This window comes from Salvia hispanica, chromosome 6, assembly GCF_023119035.1.
Source record: "Salvia hispanica cultivar TCC Black 2014 chromosome 6, UniMelb_Shisp_WGS_1.0, whole genome shotgun sequence".
NCBI lineage: Eukaryota > Viridiplantae > Streptophyta > Magnoliopsida > Lamiales > Lamiaceae > Salvia > Salvia hispanica.
In genome coordinates this window covers 2,247,840-2,269,222 of record NC_062970.1, presented here as the reverse complement: position 1 = coordinate 2,269,222, position 21,383 = coordinate 2,247,840, and the positions used below count along the sequence as shown (strand labels likewise).

General features: G+C 37.9%; 4 protein-coding genes across 4 annotated transcripts; 2 read left to right on the top strand and 2 right to left on the bottom strand.

The window, feature by feature from the left end:
• Positions 1 to 95: 95 nt before the first annotated feature.
• On the top strand, positions 96 to 992 carry LOC125192992 (phosphoinositide phosphatase SAC4-like). Its single transcript, XM_048090683.1, has 2 exons — positions 96 to 287; positions 516 to 992. Exons 1-2 carry the CDS (start codon positions 183 to 185, stop codon positions 633 to 635), a joined length of 225 nt encoding a protein of 74 aa, XP_047946640.1. The 5' UTR covers positions 96 to 182; the 3' UTR covers positions 636 to 992.
• Positions 993 to 1,312: 320 nt separating this feature from the next.
• LOC125192991 (eukaryotic translation initiation factor 3 subunit K-like) lies at positions 1,313 to 3,564 on the bottom strand. The gene is made up of 8 exons (XM_048090682.1): positions 3,380 to 3,564; positions 3,152 to 3,208; positions 3,007 to 3,057; positions 2,858 to 2,920; positions 2,238 to 2,288; positions 2,049 to 2,115; positions 1,861 to 1,943; positions 1,313 to 1,716 (listed from the first exon to the last, which is right to left on the bottom strand). The coding sequence occupies exons 1-8, from the start codon at positions 3,503 to 3,505 to the stop codon at positions 1,513 to 1,515; spliced, it is 702 nt and encodes a 233-aa protein (XP_047946639.1). The 5' UTR covers positions 3,506 to 3,564; the 3' UTR covers positions 1,313 to 1,512.
• A 1,179-nt stretch (positions 3,565 to 4,743) lies between these two features.
• On the top strand, positions 4,744 to 6,502 carry LOC125193531 (pectinesterase-like). The gene is made up of 3 exons (XM_048091353.1): positions 4,744 to 5,028; positions 5,061 to 5,676; positions 5,782 to 6,502. Exons 1-3 carry the CDS (start codon positions 4,744 to 4,746, stop codon positions 6,468 to 6,470), a joined length of 1,590 nt encoding a protein of 529 aa, XP_047947310.1. The 3' UTR covers positions 6,471 to 6,502.
• A 3-nt stretch (positions 6,503 to 6,505) lies between these two features.
• Positions 6,506 to 15,642, bottom strand: LOC125192086. The gene is made up of 11 exons (XM_048089541.1): positions 14,711 to 15,642; positions 13,605 to 13,881; positions 13,170 to 13,355; positions 12,673 to 12,825; positions 12,146 to 12,583; positions 9,650 to 11,866; positions 8,811 to 8,971; positions 8,553 to 8,708; positions 7,711 to 7,945; positions 7,291 to 7,604; positions 6,506 to 7,173 (listed from the first exon to the last, which is right to left on the bottom strand). Exons 1-11 carry the CDS (start codon positions 15,478 to 15,480, stop codon positions 6,867 to 6,869), a joined length of 5,214 nt encoding a protein of 1,737 aa, XP_047945498.1. The 5' UTR covers positions 15,481 to 15,642; the 3' UTR covers positions 6,506 to 6,866.
• Between the last annotated feature and the right edge of the window lie 5,741 nt (positions 15,643 to 21,383).

The window sequence follows — 21,383 nt, the reverse complement described above, 5'->3', positions numbered from 1 at the left end:
AAATAGTAAATATTTGCTCAAATTTTTATCCACGTTTTACATAGTTTTATTTGGGGCTTACCCAGCAGGCCAGAATAGTATCATAAACAATGGTTGGCAGTGGACAGTGGTTCTCGGCAATTGACTGTGAACCCTTCAGAATTTTAATGAGCTAACCCTTCTCTTTTTCCATACCCAGGTCAATGCTGTTAGCATCTCCAACAGCTCTGCTATCATCAGAAAATGTTATCAATGAAACAATTAGTGAAATCACGGCATCCACCAGTGAATGTGGATCCAGCAGAAGGGTAATGTTCATCTACCCACCCATGTATTTGCTTTAAAGATCAAGTTACAGAGATGTGGAAAGGAATTGTGTAGGAATTATATGATATTAAGAAGTCAGCCTTAAGTTGTTTACTTTTTGAAAGCACTGAAATTTTGTTATACAAACTGAGAAATCCGATTACTCTGACTTTATGACATCTACCGGGCATTAACACTGGATGCACTGGTTCTACTTTTTACGAATGCAGGGTAGAGATCACACCGGGACTGAGCTTGGCTACACTGAAGCCCAAAATTATGAAGTTCTCGAAGACTTCTCTGATAGTTTTGTGCGTTGGGTGACCTACGGGGAAGCAATCTGCCACTGAAGGCTATAATTTTGTCTCCGGCACTAATAGCTATCGGCTCCAGGAACCGTTGGCAGCAAGGAAGCTAGGCCACACCTGGGAAGATAACTTAGCTTGAAAGAGTAAATAGACTACAGTTTTTAAGATTCTTTTGGAGCTCTTTTCTGTTCCTTTTTTCCTTTCCCTTCTGTTTATGTGCTCTGATATTTAGTCCTCCACACCACCTCTAGTATATGTGTATATATCCATATCATAAACTAATGGTCGGAGCTCCACCTTCTTAGCACTAGGGCTACTATTATTGATTCTTTTCATTTATTTGTGGATTTTTTACTTTGGTGGAAACAATTGACGTTGCAAATAAGTTTCTCAACCATACTCCCTTTTGTTGATTCTTACAGTATTCAAGTTTGAATGCCTCATTCTGGCTGATAAAAGTTGCTCAATATACTGCAGCTCCTAGGATTTGATATGAAACATATGATCTAATAATTCTTAACTTGCAAACTTGTTTTTGGTATTCAATAGATTTATTTATTAGCAGAAAAGTTATGATTGGCACAAACTATATAGTTGGGAAGTTGACACTTTATGTGACCACCCAATTCAAACCTACCAAAAATGTGCAGCAAGAATCATGTGACTTCAACCTAATTGGTTCTTGCTTGAGAAAGGTGAAGATAGAGTGAAAAAAGAAGTTACAGTCAAATAACAAGATTTTGCATTTAATCCTCGTACATGATAATAATATGCTACAGCTGAAAATAGATCAAATAGGTCTTCTTTAATGAAAGCACTATAGTTCCATATTAGATTCAAAAATAGTGTTTTGGCAAGAAAATCACGCATCTCTTCAGAAGAACGATCACTTCCAAATTGTGCCCCTCCACAGCAGAGATTAGCCGAGAATGGGAAGAATACGGGTGATATTCTCCAAAGGAATCCCATCTGCAGCACTCTTCTTAAGCTCTGGATCGTTAAACTCATTGTGAGGAAAGATGATAAGTTGACCCTTGTTCTGATTCTTCTCTATAGACCAACCGGAGTTAGTGATGTGGTGCTCAATGAACTTGTCTAAGACCAGACCTTCGATGTTGATGGCCTGTGAAATAACCAGCCATTCAAAACATCTTAATCATGTTTGGTAATAAATGGAATGGATTAAATGTTTTACTTGAGTTATATAAAAGCTTTTATATTAATTTGAATTTTACAAAAGAGGGTGCTTCAAGGCAGAGAATCATACCTCGGCAAGAACTGTTCTGGGAACTTTTTGATAAGTTATTGAAAGGACGTGGATTGCATATGCTTGGATTGCTTGCTCAAAACCTGATTAAGCTAGGCATGTCAGTAAACTACAGCAGAGGCAAGCACTGAGAATGCACAATGTTGTGGTGGGGAATCAAAGAAACAATAGTGGCCAACTCCATATACCTGGTACGACCTCCAATATATGACAGTTCTTAGCAGCTTCATCCCAAAACTGACGAAATCGGGCAGTCTGTGCATGAAGTAGAAGTACATAGTATGATACGTTTCTAACAAATGAATATCTCACAAGGCATATGACCAAAAGGAGCATGTTTCATGGCGATTAAAGTAGAGAAAAGATGATAAACATACCTCCAAGTAGTGCGAGAGAACGATGAGAGTCTTAAATTGATCTTCCATTTGCTAATGGTTCCACACAAAAAAAGCAGGACAAGATGTTAGAATACTTATGTCCTTTGAAACAAAGCAATGATATGCACCCGATGATATATAATATATAAAGAAACAAAAGTAAAAACATACATAGTTCCATCAGCCAACTAGTGCGAGAGAACGATGAGAGTCTTAAATTGATCTTCCATTAGCTAAAATGCATTAAGTTATACAGCAACTAAAAGTAAAACATGCATAGTTCCATCAGCCAACTTATATAAATATCATGTTCTACATTGATAAGATTGTTAAAAGGGAAAGATCTGGTTATTATATCGCAAGTACTCTTTGTCTAATGCATTGGGTGAAGGAGGAACGGAAGCAACTATCCCCTGTTTATTACCATACCAATTGTAATTCCCCTTCCCTTCCATAACCCAAGCACCCACTCAGTTCTCATATTCAGAAGTTGCTTCCCAGTCAAACATGAAGCATAGTGCAAACATGCTAGGTCTTTTACTAAAGCTCTCTTGGACTTGAAGTAAGGCAAAACTCGGAAGTAACTGTGGTTTGAGAGACTAAAGAGATAGATAAAGTACCACTCTCTCAGGAATTAGGAAGAGGCAGAGACTGAAATCCGGGGCCGGCATTGCCATCAGTGCCTGTGTAAAACATCAATTTGTTAATCACAAATGCACAACACATACTCAGTATAATTCTCTGCATCTAAAAAACACACTCAACTGACCTTAATCAAAATGCGAGCAACTATCTGAGTACTCATCCGCTCTGGCTCAAACTGTAGGGTTTCAATTGTGCAAAAGAGTAAAAATCAATCACAATCACAACTTCCATCAATGATGCAAACAAAAAAAATTCTCCAAACAAGGAACCTGGTAGAGACGCAGAAGGCACAGATTCGCATTCGAACTGTAGGTTTGCGACGAAACCTAAAATCACATTATCAAAGCGAAACATTTTAGGTGAAAAAAATCACATTTTCATCTAATTATCAATTCAGCAAAACAGCAACAAGTCGAACGAAGCCCAAGTGAAAAAATCCAAAATTGGAAATGCCCAGACATCGAAATTGACCTAGGTGAAGCAAAATAGCGGCTTACTTGCTCGTTGACGTAGTTCTCGAGATCGGGAAGGATGTCGGGGTTGTAGGGATTGACGGAAACGAGCTGCTCGACGGTGTAAGACATCTCCGACTGCGGCTTCTGATTGGTCATCTCTCTTCCCATTTTTGCAATTTCTGCGCTAAATTTGATTGAAGAAGATGAACAATGCTGCACACTGAAGTTGATTTTAGGGCTTTATCGCCTCTATTGGGCCCTACGAATTGGGCTGGGCTATCTCCTCGGCCATATCATCAGTGTTTATTTATGAATAAGTATCATACTACCTTCGTCCCCCAAATTTTGATATACTTTAATCCGGCACGAGTTTTAAGAAATGTAATGAAAAGTGAGTTGAAAAGGTTTGGTAGAATGTGAGTCATATTTTTAAAGTATTAGTTTTATAAAAAAATGTGAGTAGGAATGAGTTAGTGGCATATAAGGTCCAATACCAAAAATAGTAAAAATGAAGTGTGTCAACTTTTCAAGGACAGACCAAAATGGTAAATTGTGTCAAAATTTGGAGGATAGAGGTAATACTTATTAAATTGATGTTGCAGCCATTAGGCATATTTTTAACTCATAATACACTCAATTGTTTTTATCAGTAATTATAGGAGAAGTTCAGTTTGCAAGATTATATTTAGAATTAAATACAGTGTATTTGATTCATGAGATTCAATCCCACAAATTAATCACAATCATGGAATAATTAGTCATAACCTCTTATGACTAAAATAATCTCACAACTCAATCCTAAATTATATCTTGATATTATTTTATCTAAGAAATCGAACACCACCTTATAGTACATAGTAATTAAATTAGGTCATTATTTTCTCATATTATATATATTGCCATAACAAACCATGTCATTTTAGTGTCATGTTTGATTTGTGTCATCATCATGTTCTTATCGTGTCAAGTTAATACGAATCAGACCGTATCAGTAACAGGTTTGTGTTTGGCCGTAATAGATTGGTTTTTATCAAGCCGATCACATAACATCTTTCAGCACGCAATTACAATTTGCCTAACTCTAATTGTAAGCTATATGAGATTATGGAGTATAATGAGTTACGAATAAAAAAATTTCATATTTAAACTAAAACTTAGAGGGCACAATTCGGTTTATAATACTAGCTCTGTCTTTAAAAATGATCCTAATCATAGATGACACGATTTATAATTAATCGCGAAATTCCCCAATTTCCAAGAACTAAACGCGCAGCCCCTTTTTCGTCATTTCACAAACAACTCCCGCGCAACTAACTACCTTCATCTTCAATCTTGATCCAATCCGCCATTGATGAAAGCAGAAGCAGCTCCATTTCAGTTGAATCAAGCAACAAATCCAATCCCCCATGGATTTCAAACGCATCCGAATCAGCATCACCATCCCCCGCCTCACCAAAACCCGCACCAAAACAGTCATCACCGCCCTCCTCTCCCTCGCCATCTCCGCCTTCGTCCTCTCTATCTTCCTCCACTTCTCCCACCTCCACCGCCCCCCCACCCCCAACACCCCCCTCTCCGCCGCCTGCTCCGCCACCCTCTACCCCTCCCTCTGCCTCTCCTCCCTCTCCCCCTTCCCCAACTCCTCCCACCACCTCCTCCCCCTCTCCCTCCACCTCTCCCTCTCCCGCGCCGCCTCCGCCCGCGCCGCCGCGTTAGACCACTTCTCCTCCTCCCAAAAGCCCCCTCCCCGCCCGCCCGAGACTGCGCCGACCTCCTCGACCAGACGGTCTACGAGCTCGAATCCGCCCTCGCCGAGCTCCCGGCCTCCCGGCCCCCGTACCAGAACATCCGGACGCTCCTCAGCGCCGCGATGACCAATCAGCACACCTGCATCGACGGATTCTCGGATGTCGAAAACGGGAGGTTTCTCGAGAGCCTCCTCACCCCGGTGTCTCAGATGATCAGCAATGCCCTGGCGCTGATCAGGCATGTGGAGGCCCAAGAAAGTGTCAAGAATGTCAAGATGGTCACCGGTGAGGCCGCGACCGGATTGGCTCGGAGGAGGAGGAAGAGGAGGAGGAGATTGAGGGCTAATGTGGTGGTGGATTGTGGTGGGAGAGGGAGGTTTAGCCTCATTGGGGAAGCAATTGCAGCTGCTCCAAACATGAGTGTGAAGACCTATGTGATCAAGATCAAAAAGGGGGTTTATAGGGAGAATGTGGTGATCCCAAGAGAGAAGATCAACATCATGCTGGTTGGAGAAGGGATGAATTCAACCATCATCACTGCTTCAAGAAGCTTAGCAGATGGATTCTCCACTTTTGAATCAGCCACTCTCAGTAGGTGTTTTTGTTTCATGTTTAGTATGTATTGAAAATTGAAAATTGAATATTGAAAATTGAAAAAATCAGACTTACTTGATTTGATTTGATTTCTTTTCTTAGCTGTGGTGGGAGATAAGTTCATAGCCAGGGACATCACCATACAGAACACAGCAGCAGCAGAGAAGCACCAGGCCGTTGCCTTACGCGTGACCTCGAACGCAGCATTCTATCGCTGCAACATCGCGTCGCACCAGGACACGCTCTACGCGCACTCGCTGCGCCAGCTCTACCACGAGTGCACGATCCAGGGGACGATCGACTTCATCTTCGGGAACGCGGCGGCCGTGTTCAGCAAGTGCAGGATACTGGTGCGGAGGCCGCTGCCGGGGCAGAGGAACACCATCACGGCGCAGGGGAGGGAAGACCCGAACCAGAACACCGGGATCAGCCTGCACAAGTGCACGATCGAGGCCGCGGCCGAGTTCAACTCGACGGAGAGGAAGCGCTTCGCGACGTACCTAGGGAGGCCGTGGAGGAAGTACTCGAGGGTGTTCGTCGCGAACAGCTACCTCGGGGACCTGATACACCCGCGAGGGTGGCTGGAGTGGCCTCTGTACAGCGACGCGGATACGGTGGAGTACGTCGAGTGCAGGAACTACGGGCCCGGTGCATCTATGAGGCGGCGGATCTCGTGGGGTGGTTACCGGAACAACTGCACCGCGGAGATGGCGAAGCGGTTTGCAGTTCTAGAGTTCTTACATGGAGAAGATGACTGGTTAGAGTCGACTGTGATACCAATTTTTGATTGAAAATGGATCAAATCCTGATTTTTGCAATGGAAATGTGGAGAATTATGCTTCTTCAAGTGTAAATAATAATACAATTGTTGATGTGATTACATTTACCATGGCTCTGTTACATGATGATTCTTCCCCAAAAAAAGTAGTACAAATATTTCTTGCCTTCCAAAACTACAGAAGGGTGTGTATATAAACTAGCAGAATGTTACAAATTTGTACAAGGTATGTATCATGGGTACAACATTTAGCATACCCTTTTCATCTCAAAATTGGTTGAACATACAACTGCTAATCTCGCAGCTACAGATCGAACGATTTTCCGAGGGTCGTGAGGGCGCAAGGAGTAGTATCCTCTGAACTGATCTTGAGTTACTCAGCTTCATTTTCTCAGGAAATTGAGAGAACTTACTCTCTGATGACTCTGTTTCCTCTTTGCTCATGAATAGGCTGTTTAGGATACAAAATAGCTACCAAAACCAAAGAGAAGGCAAGGCCAACGAGTCCACTAAATGGTTTAAAAGGGCGGACGCCAGCGACCCATAGAGGATAAGTGGGTCGATAAGACAGGAAGCCTCCGGTTCTTAAGATGAAATTAGAAGCCATTATCCCTGCACGGAGCCCAATTGGTATCGAGAGACTTCCTTGATTTCTTTGCCGGGCTCCTGAGAGACTTATGGATAACAACCATAGCCCGGGGATTTCCAATAATGACCTGAAGATCAAGAGGAATAGAGTCACGCATACATATAATGAAGTTGCCACCATAAATGTTTATCTTGGTTAGGTAAGAAATGTTAATTGTTAGCAGTGTGAAACATAAAGATGCTACCTTTGAGACAAAGCAAACAAAAGTCCTGAGATAAATACTCCACGGTAAAATCCAAAGTCAGCGGCAATCTCTTGGGGCAACCATGAGAGGAAGAGCAATTCCTCCACAGATGCAATGAGAGTTGCTGCTGCAGTTCCTCTAACAATCAGCAGAAGCATCCGTCCATATGCTTTCATTGACGCAACAAGATCTGAAGATGGTAAAGACAGAGTGGTTGGCCAATGTAGATGTGCACTTCCAAGTAATGCATTGACAGTATGTATCAGTGTAACAAGGACGACTCCTCCAGCCAGACCCTTCAGACAATCCTGCAACTGCAGGCATCACCATCATCACATATGTTAAACTGGATAATCAATGCAGTAATCGTTAATAAACTCCATAGTTATATAGGGAGCTTTCATGATGTTGAATCCATACCTTTGGCAGTGAAGCCAAATCAAACCCATACTGCACAAGAGGGTCATCATACTTGCGGATTCTTTTGCCCCACAACGTAATCATGCTCATAGTGGAGATGTAGAGGCCAGCAATACAAGCAAATTCAGCAATTTTAAAGGGATTCCTTGTTGCCCAATTTTGCATGAGTGTTGGAAGCAGAGGAAGAACAACAGGTGACCATAGAAGCAGCACCATAAAGACAAAGCCAAGGATCCTGCATTTGTAAGAGCAGGAAATGTCAATTACTTCTATTAGGAAAAATAAACTGAGGTGCATACATGTTCAAGTATGCAGAAGCATGCTTCATTTTTCATAGAAAATAATTAATTTGATGGACTTATAGTAAAGTGCTATCAAACAGATATACACAGTATGTGCTTTAATGACATTCCTTTCTGTGCATTGCACAGGTTTACTAACAAAATCTAAATGTAGGAATCCCTAAAAGTACAGAAAATTTGCTTACATATATGCATCAAGCACATACCAACACAGTTCATTTCCTTTTTCCAAAATAACTATTTCTTGGTTGCACTTAAAGTAATATCTCTTGTGATGATCGTATATCACAGCAAAACAAAAAAATTGTAACTGATCGCAAAAATAATCTTTCCCTGAAACAAAGCGCGTTGTTACAACCCGCACAACAAACAGTATATTTCCACATGTTTGCATAGTTAAGGAACCAGAACTACTTCAGGATTCCACAAACTTCCAGCATATAGATATGAGATGATGTTATAAATTCAAGGAGTTCACAAACGAATAACTATCCAAATTATGAAGACACCATACTATCCAAAAACAATAATACAGTTCACCTTTGAAACAATGGCCGCTCTGAAAGGCGCAGAAATGAGATGAGCTTGTCAACTAAACTCATAGCTCCACGTATTCCACCCCAAAGTAAAGCAACTTTTCCAATAAGCCTTAACATACCTCCCTTCTGTCCCAGTTCAGCAAGCATCGATACAATCCTATTTGACAGATCCAATAACAGTTCAACAATCAACATTTTGACCACAAAAAAATAACTCAATGAACAAGCATTAATGTGGGATGAAGTAAACAAACCAAACCTTTCATGATCAACTCCACCATCTTCCTTCATAGGCACCACAGGACTAGCAACAGACATTGCTTTCTCTGCAAGGCTTGCAACAATATTGGTCTCGGTTTTCTTGTCCATTTCGTCTGGCTCGAAAGATCCTTTACTCTGTTCTTCCTCATTCAAAGGTTCCTTCAAAGGTTGACAATTTTAGTACTCCAAAGCACATTGTAAAATTCAGGCAGTTCAAAAGGGTAATACTGCAATCACTAGATGCACTTACACATGCACAAGTTATACAACATTACAACTTATATACAGGTAGCGAAACCCACAGTCCAGTAGTATCAGTGATAATATTGGCACGTTAAATACAGAAAAAGCAGCACCATTCTGGATTTTCTCAAAATATGGAGAAATGCAAAGAAGATGATTACTAGTCCAACAACTATAGATAACAGTTGCAGTAAGTTAGATCAAATTGAAGTGGTATATCATAGATTAAATGCAAAGCGTCAGATTTTCCTTTTTACAAATCATATTTACTAGGACTATAACAATTTGAGGGAAGTTCACGACAAAGCTCCGCCATGTGTTGATTGATTGTCATCAATGAAGTCCAGGCATGATCTGATATTACTATAAATTAAGTTCTATAGAAGAAAATATTATGTTGCCAAACACACTAAGTGTTCAACTAGCCTCCCCTAGTTGAAAGGCAGTTACTACGCCAGGAGGGAGGTCGAAGAAAATGATGGCTTGCAAAGCTTTAGATGATCAAAGAAGCCCATATATGGACTCAACACAAGAAATTATAATGAGCATACAAGCATTGTTGAGATTCTGAGTAGTCAAAGAAAGCTAGCTTACATGTTGATTAGCAAGTAGTGCAGATGCCCCCAGAGCAGCTGTGACAGCACCCATTATAACTTTAGAATTTCCATGATCAGTATCATCATCAGAAGTTTCTTCATCAATATAACTGGTGAAATTATCTTTATTTTGTCTTTCCTTTAATGACCTTTTCCTACTCTCCTTTTCACCAACTAGAAGAAGCCTCTCTGTTGGTTTATCAACCTGATCAAGGGTCAGAATCTGTTCATCATCAGCATTCACTGCTGCCACATCAAAGAACTTTCTCAATGCAGCTAAACTTGACCCCAAGATAACACCAATAGGCAATACTGTTCTCAGATATTCCGTCTCCTCAACAGCAGACGAAATAGCTCTTACTACGTTCTCTCCGTCAAGGATGCCATGTTTCCCCTGAAGGCTACCGTTCCCTTTTTCCATATGATGCATCCCTTTTCCTGCTGCCATGGAAACAGCATTGGCAACATACTCCATTTCTCCAGCAAGTTTGAGTTCCAAATCTTCCAGATCAAAAGCACTGACCCTACGTCCAACTTCAACCTCTAAACATTTTAATATAAGACCTTTGATGAGAGGTATGGAACCACCAACTTTTCCCTCATCAAATTCAGCATTGTTCCCGATAGTACCTTTCTCAAGTTCTTCATTTGGGTCCTCAGATTTATCAGAATCTAATATCACATAAGATGGTTCAATAGTATTTTCACTACTCTTAGATCTTGGGTGGATTTCAGTCTTATCTTCTCCATAATCAGTATCATTTTCAGTCTGCTCTGAAATCTTCCATTGTCCTTCTTCAGCACTGTAGTCTAAATATAATGCTGGTGGTTTATTCACACCAAGAGGCTTTGCGTTTTTCATCTTCAAAGAAAGATACGTCTTGAGGTACTCTTTGTAAAGTGGATCACCATATGGAAATTCACTTATACATTTAGGAATCTTTTCTGAACTCCTACTCAAATCTGTCACAACATTCTCAGTTGGAAATTCTCCTGATGGAGGCAGAAAACAGATTTCATGTCCGGTCTTAACCTGGCTCCCTGTATTGGTTATGTCGGTGCTATTACAGTTGTATGAACCGTGTGCATGATTCTGTCCTGCATTTATGTCCCAAGAGTGTTCTTTATCTTGCAAAGTAGTACCATCTGGATTACCAGACTCTGGGCTTTCATTGGCATTCGTTGTCCCTGAAGATCTGAGGTCATCCTGCGGAAGATGATTCTTGGACACGGAGCCATTACTAAATTCCTTCACATCCACCACTCCATTACCTTCACTTATACTTTTTTTGTTCTTGACTTCATCTACCATGTCGCCCTTTTTCTCCTCCAACTGATCAATCATGCCCTCAATTACATTGAATACATTATTAACGGCAAGTTGGGTTGAATCATCAAATCCAGTTAATGCATCAAATGCCTGAGAGACACTGAAGGTTGATGAATCACCCATATTTTGGCTTAAAGAAGATATTGGATCTTTTTCTTCCTTCCCCTGATTATTTTCTGCATTATTTTCCATAGCAGGTGCCTCAGAAGTGGGGGGTGGAGCAGAAGATGGTTCCTCTGTGTTGGGTTCAGATTTTTGATCATTTGAAATATCACTTTCTTGCTCAATTTTTTTGCTTGTTGGGTCTGTTTTACCTATACCGGAGCCTTCTTCCACTTTTTTTAGGTCAACAGTACCCTCCGCTACATCAGGCCCATCGAACATGCTGGATGAATCCTGTTTTGGATTTACTTCTGCCACAATTTCCTTGTCGGATATTTCGACTGTATTATCACCAGACTCGTTAGATTTTCCCATCTCATTATGGGACCCATTACCAAGATCAGGAATGGGGTCACTCTCTTTCTCTATGATCTTTGGTGTCTGTTTCTCTGATTTCATATCCCTAGACGACATGTCAGGGCCATGATCAACACTAGATGAACCGTCTTGAACGTCATTAGTCCTCTTCTTTTGGTCCAAAGACTGAACATCTTCACCATGAATTGCTTTCTCTATTGTATCTTTGTCCAGCACCTTCGAGTCATATTTTGGCGCCTCCTTACTATTATGTCCTAGCTTTAATAGTTTATCAAAATTCAAATCAGATCCTTGACTCTGCAGGATACCAGAAACAGCAGTTGTGAGCTTTCCTCTAACATCATCTGGAACAGCATCTTGCAAAGCTTTCATTACGGTTTCTCCTTTACCCACAGCAGTGAAAACCTGCATAAAAACACCCTCTAGATTTTAAACATTTAAAAACAAAAAGAACATAAGATTTCTTATTCTCTGGTTATTAATTAAGACCACAATGAACTTCTACATAACTTGTTTTTTTTTATGTTTCAATACAAGGAAAAATGAGTATTTATTAGTGACCAAGACCAAGCAAACTGCAATGCTCCCTATAATTGATAGATTCTCTCTCCCTTCTTGCCTCTACAACATAGGTAAACATACCCTACCCAAACTGTACGAAGCTTAAATGATGCAGGACATTACCTTTTTCTTCTGTTCATCTGTCAGAGTATCAGGCATAGTAACGTCAAGCATGTTCATGATCACTTCTGCAGTCTGTAGTACTTGTCCTCTTTCTACCTCAGAAGGAGTTACTTCCTCTATGGTTGGGTCAACGGCAGCATCAGGTCGTTCCCTTGCATTGTTGTTCTCTAGTTGCAATCCTTTGATATGTGGATGTCCTGTATCTTTGTTAGATTCTAATTGAGTTCTTGTGGCTATACCATTAACCTGAAACATCCCCAACTGAGGATTTGTATAACTTCCATCAGTAAGATTCAAGGCCCCACTAACTCTTCCCTTTCTAGGCGAAGCTCTGCCTTCCACTAGTGCTAAACCCTTTGATGGATTTATAGTGACATCAACATCTTTCAGAAGTGGATGTCGACCTTTCAGAAGTCCAATCTCCACAGCTGAGAGCCACTGAGGGTGAGCATTTTCTCCATAAAGTCAGTTCATATCAAAACATTATTGTAATAACAAGGACACAAAATTGCTCAAAACATATTTACCTCTAAAGCAAGGTGCTGGCACCAAGAGAACGTTGACCTGTCATTCATAATTTTGCTAGATGGCTTGTAAGAACACAGAAGAAGGCTTGTATAAGGATTCTCTGCAATCAAACTCCGTGGGATAGAGAAGAATGGAGCTTTTATGTCATCATTCTGTGAATCAATCACAAACACAATAGTTAAATCTAAGTGTAATTTGTTGTATGCAATGCTATAATTACAAGTACGGTAAAAGTCAGACTACTTATAAGCATGCACAAATCTAGATGGACCAAAGTTATGAAGAAATATAAGAGCACTCATTTTTTAATCAGAATACGTGTTAAGATGTGATTCCAATATCTGAAATAAATAAATAAAAGTCTGTGCACCAATAGAATATAACAACCAATAATCAGAGTGCCTTAAATATATAGCAACCAATTACCAATCTGGCGAACTCAGAGAAAAAGTTATTAGCAACATAAAAAGGTAGCAGTACAGTAAGGAAATAAAACCTGTATAAATAGAACAGGAACTTTCACTTTGTCGATTACATCTCGTGTGCTTGATTTTGCATAGAAGTCTTCAATGGTATCGTATCCATAAGAAACCATAGAAATTGCCCTCTCAAAATCGCGAACTGATGAGGCCGACAGTGCTTTTTCAACATCAAATCCTTTACTACGGCCTTGAAATAATTCCTGAGTACGGAGTACATAGTCAGATGACAGTAGGAAAAAAAATCATAAGCAACATTGGGACAGATGATCAAATTGTAAAAATTCTTACAGATTAGTTTCAAGTTTAAAAATTATTTTACATTCTTAAATTTTATATTTGACTCATATAAAATCCCTTTATTGGCATGAAAACTCTCCACCAAAATAAGCATGATCCTAAGAAAGTATACTAGACAAGAGTCTGAGGCAATGCCTATAGATGAAAACAACCTTGTTACATCGAAGTATCTCAATCAAGCCATCTGTTTGCCTCTGATTATAATCTGGATGGTAAACAGTCGACCTTGTGGCTTCCTCTAAGTCAAAAGGATTGTCTATGCATATTGCAGCCGTAAGAGGTGTTCGCTCCCCAAATTCTGCCAAGTACTTCGTTAACATGTTTGCACCATACTCCCAGCCAACTGCCATTAATGTTGTCCACGGCCTTCTCTTAATTAGGTACTGAACAGCTTTGGAGATATCATCACTATCAGCAGCAGTAAATAACCTACATAGATGAAGCATTTATAGCAGCATCCCACTATCAGCTTGTTTTACCACAGTAATGAAACTATCTATTTTTATTTTGGATGTAACTTCTTCTATAATTAAAAATTAAGCGACTTTATGCCTATTGCCAAGGGAAAGCACCATATCACCCAACAAAAAAAATTAATTCAAGGGAATATCTAGACCTTTTTAAACAAGAGGAGCGAGAGTTAGAAAGTGTTGTTACCCAACAAAGGCATTATCTATTTCTTATCTGAAAAAGTAAATTATTTACGTGGGCAGAACTGATTCACAAGCGCAGACAAATCAAGCACTAGAGGATCTGCAGATTTTTTTTGCCAATACCTAATCGCACTATATTTTGATTGCACAATTAGTGCAGATTGAGTCGTGTATACTTTGCAGCGATTCACAAGATCTAATTAGATCCCCCAGTTTTTTCCTCAACAATTTCTCTGCGAACAGTGGAGTTCACCACGAAAATTAGGTCCTAAACAAGTACTATGTCAGAGAAGCCTCCATTCTAGCTTTCATTTTAACCAGTCCACCAAGTTCATTATTATCCATAGACAAGCCAAGACAGAACTTCACACTCGGGGATGAACGAAACACAAGTAACCACATCAGCTACTCTATGTGAAACTTCCAAACCAACTCATCAAGTACTACAATTGAGAAGAAACAAAGCACAACTCAGGTTTGAATCAACCTCCTAAACTAATCTAGGCAAAATTCAGCCTTTATAATGTACACAAAATAGAAATGGAAAAGCATATAATGGAGTAATAAAACATCAACAAGCTGAAATTATACTCGGAGACGCTAACCGTGGCGTTGTCAACGGCGAGGCCGCACATCCCCTTGGATTCATGACCAGTGGAAATACACCTCTCCTCAAGCAATCGCACACGAAAGCCCTAATTTTTCTCTCACCGCTCCCCTCCGCCGTCCCCGGAACAATCAACACCGTGGTATCAAACCCTCGCTCCTCCTCCAAGTCCAAATTAGCCGGCCAATCCAACGATAAGACTCCGCCATCCTCCGTGCCAATACAGAGCCTCTGATACACCAATTTCTCATCATCCTCGCTTCCACCACTACTCTCCGCCGGCTGAATTATCCTCCCGCTGTTCAATTTCACATAATGCCTATCCTCTTTCACAAGCTTCTCGCTGACATTTTCCATCAATTCATTCTCGGGGAAATCAATCGACGGACACCGCAGCGTCACAAACCGATTAAACGGCGTCGGACTCGTAAATAAAATCCATTCCCCAATATCAGAGCTCGAATTCGCGGCTGATTTAGGGTTAGGGAGCAATTTAGGGGTTTTAGAAGAGAGGAACAGCGCGACGCCGGAGGCGAAGCCGACTGCAGGGGCGATCAAATCGAGCGAGCTAAGAGAGAGGAGCTGAGATAGAAATCCATTGACGAGGTTATCGAGAGGCGGCGGCGGCGAATTGAACTCGCAGCGGACGGTGGGGGGCTTGAGACGGCGGCGTTTCCATGCGCGGGGATGCTGGTATGGCGGTGTGCCGTGCCGGTGGATAGAGGACGGAGGGAGGAGGAATACAGACTGGCCAGACGCTAGGGTCATAGCAGCGGCGGATCAGCGGTGGAGCTGGCGGTGGCGGTGGCGGTGGCGGTGGAGAGTATGCATGAGTGGTTCGGTTTGACGGTTGGGAATTTTGGCTCGTTCTCTGCAGTTAAGTCGTGTGCGGTTCCCTCCGCTTTGGCGAGTTCTCGATTTTCTGGTGCCTTCTATTTCGATATGATGTAATGAAAATAATATTAATGTCAAATTAAATCTACTTTACGTAAAATGTGGGAAATATTATGTTTAAGATCTCGAAATTTGTTCAATATAAACATTTGATAACAAATTAGTCTATTTTAAACATTGGAATGTGTAGTCGCTACATTAAAAAATTGAACAAGAAATGTCATTTTCGGGCTTATGGAGTTCCTAGAGATTTTGAGGAAGAGTGTGACAAATAGGTTGACGTGACATACACAACTTAGATACCATATAATTTGAAATGACAACATAAAAAGATAATATAGTGAAAAATAGAGAAAATCGAAATATTTGTGTAGGAGCATCCAACACATACTATCATTTCCTCCTCTCAAAAAACAAAAGAAAATCAAACATTACAAGCCTTTTTCTTTGTCCATGCTCATATTCATATAAATCATTCATCGAGAAGACAAATATATAAATAGTTTTTGTTTTCATTCAACGTGTATCATATATGCAACTAAAAATACGGGTGTGCATTCGGGTTTTGGTTCGGTTTTTTGCCCAAACCGAATCAAACCCGAAAAATCGAATTTCCTTAAAAATCAAAACCGAACCGAACCGAAAAATCAAAAATCGAAAAACTGAACTAAAAAAACCGAATTAAACCGAAAAAATGAAATTTTCAATAAAACCGAAAAACCGAAAAAAATATGGAGCATATATTAAAAGGTGGAGAGGATCTCCTAATCCACTCTTACTCCTCCTCTCACAATACAATAAAATAATATTATAATTATGACCAATTTTAATAAGTGATGATGGATTATTTTATTGCATTGTGAGACGTGGAGTAGGAGTGGAGTAGGAGGAGTTGAGTAGGAGATCCTCTCCGATTAACCGTAACATGCGTGATCAATTGTTAACTTTCTTAAGTTGCTAACTTGCTAACTATAATATAAATATATAATATAAAATTAATAGAATATATACACTACATATTATATAAAATATATTATATATATAATATAATAAATTAATAGAATATATATATATATAGTGTTATATGCTAACTCAATGCTTAATTGCTAACTATAACTCAATAATAGTTATTAGATATTCAAATTAAAGGCCTAGATCATCAACCACAAAATGTCAATACGATCAACAAAAAACGTCAATAAGGCTATAGGATTAATTCCAATAAAAATCAATAGGGGTATTAATGTCAAGTTAGTTATAACTAACTTTTAAAAGAAATCCCAAAACTTTAAATTCATATAACATATATCAAATTAAAGATAATTTTATAAGGATTCCAACGATATACTACATGCATATGTTCCGACGTCAAAATTTGAAAAAAATCTAGAATTTTCGTATTTTTCGTACACAGGTTAATGTCAATGCAGCTAAGATAATATGTCAATATAAAGCATATACAATGTCAATCCTAAATTTGTGTTGACATTCTCAAAGCATTGTGTTGATATTTTTGAAACACTATATTGACATTTTCATCCAAAATCTTAATTTGACGTTTTTTTTTTATCTTTTTCGATTTAATTAATAAAAACGAAAATTACATGTGACAAATTGTAGACCACACGCTTTTTAAAATCATGTGGCCTTAAATTAGTTATAGTTAGCAATTAAATGATGAGTTAGCAATTGATCACTCCCCTAGGGGAGTGTTATATTGCTAACTCAATACCTAATTGCTAACTACAACTAAATAATAGTCATTAGATATTCAAATTAAGGGCTAGATCATCAACCAAAAAATATCAATACGATCAATAAAAAACGTCAATAAAGCCATAGGATTAATTCCATAAAATATCAATAGAGATATTAATGCAAATTAACTACATGTTCAGTTATAACTAACTTTTAAAAGAAATCCCAAAACTTTAAATTCATATAACATATATCAAATTAAAGATAATTTTATAAGATTCAAAAATTTTTCAATTTTTTCGTAAAGCAGAAATGTCAACATACTATATAAAATATGTCAATATAATACATGTAGAATGTCAATATAAGCAATGCGTTAACATTCTTAAAGCATCGTGTTGACATTCTCAAAGCATTGTGTTGATATTTCCGAAACACTATATTGACATTTTCATCTAAAACCCTAATTTGAAGTTTTTTTTAATCTTTTTTTATTTTATTAATAAAAACGAAAATTACACGTGGCAAATTGTAGACCACACGTTTTCTAAAATCCTATGGCCTTAAATTAGTTGTAGTTAGCAATTAAATGATGAGTTAGCAATTGAATATAGGGTTTTGATCTATGAAAACTAGATTTAAATACAGAAACGCAGAACACAGTCATACGTAGGGCATTTTTATGTCATAATTAGTTTATTTTTAGGTCATGCTAACAAAGCATGACCTAAAATGATCTTAACATGGCATAAAATAGAATTTTATAATATGGCCTAAAATTGTTTAATTATGACCCTCTGTGTTTTTTGTTAATTATTGATCATTAGATCACTTAATCCAAGGGTCAAGATTTGGGCTGCATTTCTGGATTTAAATGCACTACTTGTTTTGATCATCTCCCTATATATTATATATATATAGCTCCACTATATATGCATGCTACATAGTACATTCCATAAGTGCAAAAGCAATTCAATACTATGATTAACACTTAATCATCTTAATTAATATTTTAACCTGCATAATTAATGATATTGAAGGCGCCGTATGCTTGCGGACTCGCAGTGATACAATCTCATATATCTAAATTTATAACTTATTTACGTTGGTATGAATCTCATAGCTAGATTTTACTGTATATGTTGTACATCACATAGTATTTAATCTGTATGATTATAGTTAATAAATATAATTAGTACTTATATTTGACATACTTGGATTTTACATGGTTTTAGAAAGTGGTTTTGTATGAATTTGAGCATATTTCGTCTATTGTTAGGCGTGTTTATATCTACTTCTCTATTATGTTGGTATGTTGACCATTTTGTTAAGAATGTGTAGAAAAAGGTATAAAATATGTGGATGTGCAGCAGCCTTGGTTTGAGACAATATTTACTGGAGATTTTGAAGTCCAATCAGCCCCTAATGCATACCAATCTCTTCGTCTTCGAAAGAGCTTCGTGTGGGTATCTCGCACGCCTCAATCGGAGTTCGGTAGAAAAAGTTATGGCTGTTATACGAACACTGCGCTGTCCAGAAAATCTCACGCGGCCGGGTGAATTTTTACCCTATAATTCCACCCAGCCGGGTGGCGTAATTATGCCTGCGAGATTCCAGAGAGTACCAAAGAAGTCCCACCCGGCCGGGTGAATTTCCAGTGGATTAATTCCACCCGGCCGGGTCCGTCATTTTGGCGTTTTTTAGAGCTGAAACGCAATATTTTGAAGAGAAAATAAGAAGGAAGAATTAGGTCAATTCTATTCATTCTGGACAAGCGACAAAACACACACTCTCTTTTTGTGAAGAACTCTTGGAAGAAGATTGAAGATTCAAGCTTCAATTCCTTCGCCGATTGCGATTCGCATCATGATTTCCACTGTTTTTCCTTGTTTCTATTTGTTTTCTACCATGAACATGAGTAGCTAAACATCTTTTATGTAGAATTCTTGGTGAAGATGCACTGATTTATAGTCTTAATCCAATTGACTTCGCTTTTATCTTGCTCTTGCAATTGTTTGAATTATTCTTGTGCTTTTTCCTAACAATTGCTTGATCACCAATTGAGAGTATAGGGTTTCTTAGAATAATCGGGAGATGAAATATTTAACCTTGAAAGAAGAATTATTCACACCTTAATTCAATAAAACTCGGGAGAGTTGAGGTTTTGAGTGAGATCTTTAATCTAATCGAACTATTAGGAGTTAGGTCTAAGAGTTATAAGGATACACTTGCTGTTTGCTACGATAACCCCGTACACTTGCGGGTATTATTTGGATAAAATAAAGTTGAGTCAATATCATATCTATTCTCAAAGGATATATATGTTTTATACTAATTGATTTAAAAATAATTAAAAATTATAAACCGATTTTAAATGTGAAATACTTAAAAAATCTAATTATAATTATTTATATATAATTGATTTAAAAGTAATTAAAATTATGAATCAATTTTAAATGGGAAATACTTAAAAAATTCCAATTATTTATTTGTAGAATTTATGTTCGCTTATCACTATTCAAAAAATTATGTAGTAGCAGTATATAAAAACACTTAAAAAAAGTATCTGACACCAAAATCTGGACAAGTCCTAGCTATGAAGGATTTGTTGCTCGAAAACTACCCTCTCCACTAACAGTACACGATGTTGCTATGAAGGATTTATTGCTTTAATTTTGTTTATTTAATTTTTCTATAAATTTGGTTTCAAGATTAATTTCCAGTTTTAGTTTTCTATTCAATGTTACATGAGTATGCTTGCATGAGAATCTGTAACAAATTAACTATCCTCCAGTCCTATGTTTTTTTGTTTTAAAAAATTAAATGCATCAAAGAAGAAAAAGAAGAGCATGGTGAAGATGGAGAATCGGAAATTGAATCGTGATGCAGTGACGTTTAATTTAGGGTTTTAATTATTTATTTAATTGCAAGCTAGGTTGTTTAGTTTAGGATTTTATTTTATTTATTTATTTGCAAGGTTGCTTGGAGTATATCTATGAATTTAATTAAACCTTAGTATTCAATTTAAATGGGCACAATTAAATTTATTATTAATTACAAATTTGAGTTAGCTAAAATGAAGGGTTAGCTATTTGGAAGAAATTCTGAAATTGTGTTTGGTGAGAAAAAAATTATCACACGTTTATGGGCAGATCTATCGTATCTATTCTCAAAAGATATACTTCCTCCGTCCCGGATAATTCGTCCCAGTTTTCCATTTCGGTCCGTCACACATAATTTGTCCAATTTCACTTTTAACATTTTTGGTAATGAACCTCACATTCCACTAACTCATTCCTACTCACATTTTATTATAAAACTAATATATAAATGTAGGACCCACATTTCACTAACTTTTTCAACCCACTTTTCATTACAATTCTTAAAACCCGTGCCCGGTCAAAGTGACCCGAATAATCCGGGACGGAAGGAGTATATGTTTATACTAATTGATTTAAAAATAATTAAAAAATATAAACCGATTTTAAATGTGAAAACTTAAAAAATCTAATTATTTACATAGAATTGATTTAAGTAATTAAAATTATGAGTCGAATTTAAATGTGAAATACTTTAAAATATCCAATTATTTATACAAAATTTATGTACGTTTAACACTATTAAAAAAATTATGGAGTAGCAGTATATAAAAACACTTTAAATAAAGTATCCGACACCAAAATCTGGACAAGGATCCTATGTTTTTTTTTTTGGTTGAATTGCACATTTCCACCCTGATTTTCTACATTTCACAAACCTTTAAAGGATTAGATATCCAAAATGACAGCAAATTAATTTCTGGCCGTCTCACGCGGAATGTAGTCAAGAGCATAACTAAAACTTTTTACTAAAAATAAATAATTATTGAATTAGAAATCATATTTTAAAACGAAGTTTAAATAATATCAATGCTTGCTAGAAAATTAAACGTCAAATCGTAATTTCTCTTAACTAGAGGCTAAACATTAGAAATTTAGAAGTAATTCATTTGAAACGCACTAATTGACTCCTTATAACGCGTAATTAACGAGAAATAATCAACAATAATCATTGTTTTGGGAAATATCCAAGAGCAATAA